The sequence below is a fragment of the Mixophyes fleayi genome, chromosome 2 (assembly GCF_038048845.1).
Source record: "Mixophyes fleayi isolate aMixFle1 chromosome 2, aMixFle1.hap1, whole genome shotgun sequence".
In the NCBI taxonomy this organism is placed as follows: domain Eukaryota; kingdom Metazoa; phylum Chordata; class Amphibia; order Anura; family Limnodynastidae; genus Mixophyes; species Mixophyes fleayi.
In genome coordinates this window covers 238929531-238935530 of record NC_134403.1, presented here as the reverse complement: position 1 = coordinate 238935530, position 6000 = coordinate 238929531, and the positions used below count along the sequence as shown (strand labels likewise).

General features: G+C 40.3%; 2 protein-coding genes across 2 annotated transcripts in view; both read left to right on the top strand.

Annotated features, from left to right (window-relative positions):
* The first annotated feature begins 438 nt into the window (after positions 1-438).
* Positions 439-2481, top strand: RABIF (RAB interacting factor). The gene is made up of 2 exons (XM_075195700.1): positions 439-767; positions 1086-2481. Exons 1-2 carry the CDS (start codon positions 657-659, stop codon positions 1329-1331), a joined length of 357 nt encoding a protein of 118 aa, XP_075051801.1. The 5' UTR covers positions 439-656; the 3' UTR covers positions 1332-2481.
* The window catches only part of KLHL12 (kelch like family member 12), a 75828-nt gene continuing 71614 nt past the window's right edge, over positions 1787-6000 (top strand). The window contains exon 1 of the mRNA XM_075195693.1: positions 1787-1871. The gene's annotated coding sequence lies outside the window, so the exon portion shown is untranslated. The remainder of the gene's footprint in view (positions 1872-6000) is intronic.

The window sequence follows — 6000 nt, the reverse complement described above, 5'->3', positions numbered from 1 at the left end:
ACAAAATAGGTGCATCTAATTTGTATTTAAGCTATAACAGAACAAAATGGCTATAGGGCAACAAGATGGCGTCAGCTTGGCAAAATCACATTTCTCAACCTACACCAGCAGTCAACACATGTATCTTTAGATCCATTCGTCGTTGACTTCAGCAGTATGCTGAACCGATTTACGTGCACAATGCACGTAATGTGTGCCTTAATAACTTAGGCCCATTGTGTGCACATGCAAATACCAATATTGTAACATTTGAGTATTATTTATTATTATTTGTATATAGCCACCACAATACACAATTAAATACCATAAATACCTTTTAAAAATCATTTTAACTTTAAATTTGTAACTTTAATTTAATTCCCTTCATTTTGCTGTTTGCAAAATCTTACCATATTATACACGCTCCAATCTATATAATTATACTACTCATAAACCCATCATGACTATCACACTATCAATATTCAGTATATGAATCCATTCTATCGCACAACGTACACATCCTCCTCGTCTATATCACAAAGGTTGTATCAACCACCAATAAAATCTTCCTCGTTACTTCATTCTTGTACGTGCAGTCACGTAGCACGATGACGTCATCGACGAGCCAGGTCACATGACTGCGATGTCATCAAGGCCCTTATATTTTCCGAGCTAGAATGGACGAAACGCTGGTGTCTGCTGATGGGAAGAATTCCCGGGCGGTGCTGTGTCAGTGCTGCGGCTGCCGAGTCTTGTCGGCTGGAATGGCCACCCTGACGAAGAGAGAGGTTAGAGACTATTTAACTGGCTCATTCACGGTGAGCCACTAGAGCTGAAGACAGCACAACCTACATTGTACATTAGGGGTGTTTGGTGTGTGACCCTCCAGGTGGTCCTCATATACAAGGGGGTTAACATTAAGTAAATGTAACCATATATGGCATTAGTAAAGAGTATAATATATCCAACAAAGCCAAGGGGATGTTTAGGAAAGGGTTGCAACTACTTTGTATTCAACATTCATAATGTATGATTTATTTTTGTTTTCAGCTCAGTGTATATTATAATAAAACACATGTTTTCTGTTTATTTCTCTCCCTCTGTAGCTTCTTCTGCCTTCAATGATGAAGAAATCATCCCTGGCTGAGGGTTCACATCCAGATTGTGAAGTTCTTGTTGAGCACTGGCTGGTCCATGACATATTTACTTTTGAGAATGTTGGATTCACCAAGGATGTGGGAAGTGTAAAGTTCCTGGTGTGTGCAGACTGTGAAGTGGGGCCTATTGGTTGGCACAGTCTGGAGGAGAAGAGTAACTTTTATGTAGCATTGGAACGAGTTCGGCATGAATGAGGGACACAAGCACTCCACACAAGGGAATGGCTAACATAAGCAAACTAAAATAATACATTTTGTGATGTGCTGGACTGGACCAGCACTTTACACCTGTGCTATGCTAGTCAACTAAACACTGATTCAAATTTCCAAAGTGTTTTTTAAAAAATGTAAACGGTCACATCATGTGCCTGTCTTATTTTGAAGTGTTTTTTTTGTTTATGTATTTTATGTTGGGGGTTAAAACTGAGCCTCAGCACCCATTATTATGGAAGTTTATTACCAGCTTCTGTTTGTACACCTACCCTTGCATTACCTCTCTTGTAGTTACTAACCATAATGAGGAGAGTCGCTCTTTGTAGCTAATAATGTTGTTCAGGCACCAGTTATGTGTATTGTCCTTTTTACACATTCCAACCACTAGCATCACTTTACTCAACTACAAATGCAATGTTATATATTTACAGATAGAAAAGAAGGTTGGGGAGTGACTGACCATTTGTGAATATTTGAATTCGGTGGATTTAATAAACCTAATCATGAGCATGATGACTAGAGGTAAACTGGTTATTTCAGATGTTCAAGATTCCAGGAGCAACAAAAAACTCTGTTTTTAAATAAGTTATAATGGTTAAAAATGAACCATCCACTGTAAGTTTCACATCTCCTTAAGAAGTTGCAGTACTTTGTGTGGTTATGTCTGTAACCATAAACTTTAAGTGCAGACTTATTACATTAAACGTTGCTCACTTTAAAAATAAATAAATCTTAAAACAGAAAGAAGTAATATGATGAGGTTGCCATCTTTACTGGTGAAATATAGAATTTTTACTTTATTGGATGTTTAAACAAAAATATTATTGTTGGTTGTGACTTTTCTATTGGGTGTGATATCTCCATTTGCATCACAGTAGTTTGTTACAGGAGATTAGTTACAAATCCATACAAAACACTTTTTTTTTTTCTTTTTTTCTCCGTTGCAGCGCGATAGTCCACCCAGCACACAATCTCTGTACATTAGGGAGTAGTCTTAACAAAGTAAAAGTGTGCAAAGAGACAGAAAATGTTTTAGATGGTTCACTATTCAAGCATGTAAAAGAGTCAAACCTTCTACCCCTTTAGTACCACCCCTTTTGATAAAATAAACTTTTCATTTTTTTTCCTAAAATACTGCTTGGTTTTGCCTTATTTATTATTATAATATAATAAAAATAGTGAGGGACATTGGGGTTGTTTTTATTACATATGTCACTGTTGTGTGTGACACTTTTTAGTGCATTGCTTGGACTGCACAAACGAAGTGCAAGATAGAGCTGCAGAATGGGTCAATTTGAGTTATCCGACTACACACACTCGTGCACCAGTCCTTATTTGACCGGGTCTACACTTTAAAGACCTCCACAGCCCAAGAGAAGGTTGGAAGAGTTTAGTCACATTTCAGTGTGGGTCTAGTAGCCCCTATTAGAAGCAGCAGATCACCGCCATCATCATCATTTATCCACTCTGATCACCTCTTCCCACTCTAGAATCCAGGACTTCTCCCGAGCTGCCCCCTTCCACTGGAACGACCTCCCTCGCTCCATCCGTCTCTCCCCCAACCTGTGCTCCTTCAAACGGGCACTTAAAACCCACTTCTTCCTTAAAGCCTACCAACCATCCACCTAACCCCTCATCCACTCTTCTCGTTCTCCCCTGGCCCCTCTCTTCTCTCCCCCTGCCTCACTGGCTCCCTTTCGTGCATGTTTTTGTTTCACCCCCCCCCGCCTGTCTCCACACCGGTTCTTCTGCTCTGAAATGTCTCCCTGGAGTTTGTGAAGCATTGGTACTTTGTGTTTATTGTTCTGTACTTTGTCACCCTGTTTTGTACTGCTGTTGTACTGTGTACGGTGCTGCGGAAATCTTATTGCGCCCATCACATAAAGGATAATAATATAGCGCCAGCAATTTCTGTAGTGCTTTACAATTGGGGACAAGCACAGTAATAATATTGGGTAAAACAGACAAAGGGGTGAGAAGGCCCTGCTCACAAACTTACAATCTACCATGGCTCTAGTTTCACTACAGCAAGAATTAGTGTCGAACTGGGGCATGAAGGACGCACCGGGGGCCTGCAATGCTAGTTGCCCACCAGAGGGAGTGTGGCCAGTCATCATAGAGGAGAGACCAGACAGTAGTCAGCCTCATGAAGGACAGCTAGCACCGTAGTGTAGTATATAAAGAATGCAGTGTGTATATAAAATAGTACACAGTCATCATCATCATCATTTATTTATATAGCGCCAACATATAGCGCTTTACAATTGGGCACAAACATAGTAAACTAATAAAACTGACAAATGTGAGAAGGCCCTGCTCGCAAGCTTACAATCTATGGTCTTGACCTGCCCCTTAGATTGGTCAGAATGGTCACCAAAAATCGGGATTGTCCAACTAGAATCAGAACTTAACAGACTGTCCTACATGTTCTTGTCATTTTCACCACACTGTGCCATGCTGCTTTGGTCCCCCTTCACACTCTGCCATGCTGCCTTTGCTCCCCCCCTTCACACTCTGCTATGCTGCCTATGCTTTTTTTGCTCCCCCCCTTGCTTCCGTTCCTTCACTTTACTTTTTCTATCGGCTTCTTTCTTCTGTCTTCTTTCTTCTTGCGACTACTCTCTGTGCCGCTCTTCACTGCACGTTAGGCATGATGACGTCACGCCCGACATTCAGTGCGGAGGGAGGAGGGGCGCCGGCGCCGTGATCACGTGAGTATGTTTTTTTTTTTTTTTTTAGTGTCTGCTCCCCCCCACCAACAAAGAGGGGAGCAATCAGGGTCAGGGCCTACCAGGGAATAGCCCGGCTGGCCAGTCTGACCCTGGCAAGAATAAGACCTGCCTGTTATAGTGGAAATCAGCCCAGGCTGTCAAGCATTGGAGCTGGTTCAGGATTTGGAGAGATACATACTGCCAATTGTTTTGTTATTTTGTTATTTTAAAAGTGCAGTGTGCATAGTGACTGTCTTTATTACAGATGGCAGTGTTGTGTGCGAAAAGTTTCATTACAATACTAAGGGGGGGTATTCAATTGTTCCTCCGGCCACCGGAAAAACGAGCGCGTTAAAACTTACCGTTTATACGGTAATATTGCGCACAAAAAATGTTAATACTGTAGTTTACTCGCTGAATTTCAGGCGAGTTGCGAATTTCAGGGAGCTGCGAGATGAAATTCAGCAAGTAATTACCGTATAAACGGTAATAGTTTTAGAGCGCTCGTTTTTCCGGCGGCCGGAGGAACAATTGAATACGCCCCTAAGTGTGCCCGGAAATGGCAAAGACCACCTGAAAAATTAGCCCTATATCTTATTGCAATAATCTTGCTCCGCTAAATATAATCTAATTTATCTGCAAGCCTATGCTTTTGTGCAGATAGAGGTGCATGGCAGGTGTAATGAAGCATTTGTGATGCTATCCTCTACCATAAAGCTTGTTGATTTATAACTATAAACATCCCTCAGAAATAGACCATATTTGTTAAGTATTTAAAAGCTTTCAAATCTATAAAAAGGCAAACACCCAGAGCAGTAAAGGTACCTGTATGATTAATGTGGTGCATAAATAGGTAAATTTTTCACTTCTTTATTGTATTACCACATGCATTTGTTGAATCTCTAAACTCTAAATATATAATACTTATATGTAGTGTGAGAGAGCAACAGTACCATTGACACATATCCAGGGACATTCTCCGGTTTTAAAGATTTGTCCTGGAAATATGCTTGTTTTTCATTATTTACCAATTGTAGAAAAGTGATTTTTTTTCTGCATGTTGGGTGCAATTCATACCATCTATTTTTATTCTGTAGGTTCTAAGAATTAACACAGAGTATTATTATTGTAATTTTTAGCACTTTAATCTCATCCAGTGAACATACTATGATATAGATTGTAGTGATTAAAGGTCCACTGAGATTATATCTCTCATAACCTGCATAGGTGCAGAAGCAGTGCCCCTGGAATAATGTTAGCAACTCTGCAAGAGTTGATGGCAGTATTCTTAGCGCTTAATATTATGGATGATGAAAGAATTAACTTGTGTATTAGTGTATAACACATGGCCCCCAAGCACCAGTTTTTTATCAAATGGAGGGCATGCACTGTCATGGTGGACTGCATTGCTTCTGCCCTGCATTGAGCACTTTACCATGCAGACATGCCAAGGGACACGACATCTCCTCCTTCTTCCCACAGTCGCAGCATAGATTCCAACAGATTCTCTTTTTCGTTCTGTCTAAATCTACGTGTCAGTTTCTGGATTTTATGGACGCCTCTTCCTGCATTGTAGCAGATTGCTCTGCCCTCCTTGTGCCCTGTCTAGAAGTTGTGACTCAAAAATTTGGATTTTTTGCAAACACCTGTATTTGTTCATTAGGATTTGCTGGTTTAGGTATGGTCACTAATTCTGTATGACCTGTGGCATTATTTCTTGACTCAATTGTCATAAATTTGGGCTGATCATTTTCATCCTTCAGCAGAACTACACATTATGGGCCTGATTCATTAAGGATCTTAAATGAAGAGGTATCTTATTTCAGTCTCTTGGACAAAACCATGTTACAAAGCAAGGGGTGAAAAGCAGTTTTCTGTTTTGCACATAAGTTAAATACTGATTGTTTTTTCATGTAGCACACAAATATCAACTTTAAATG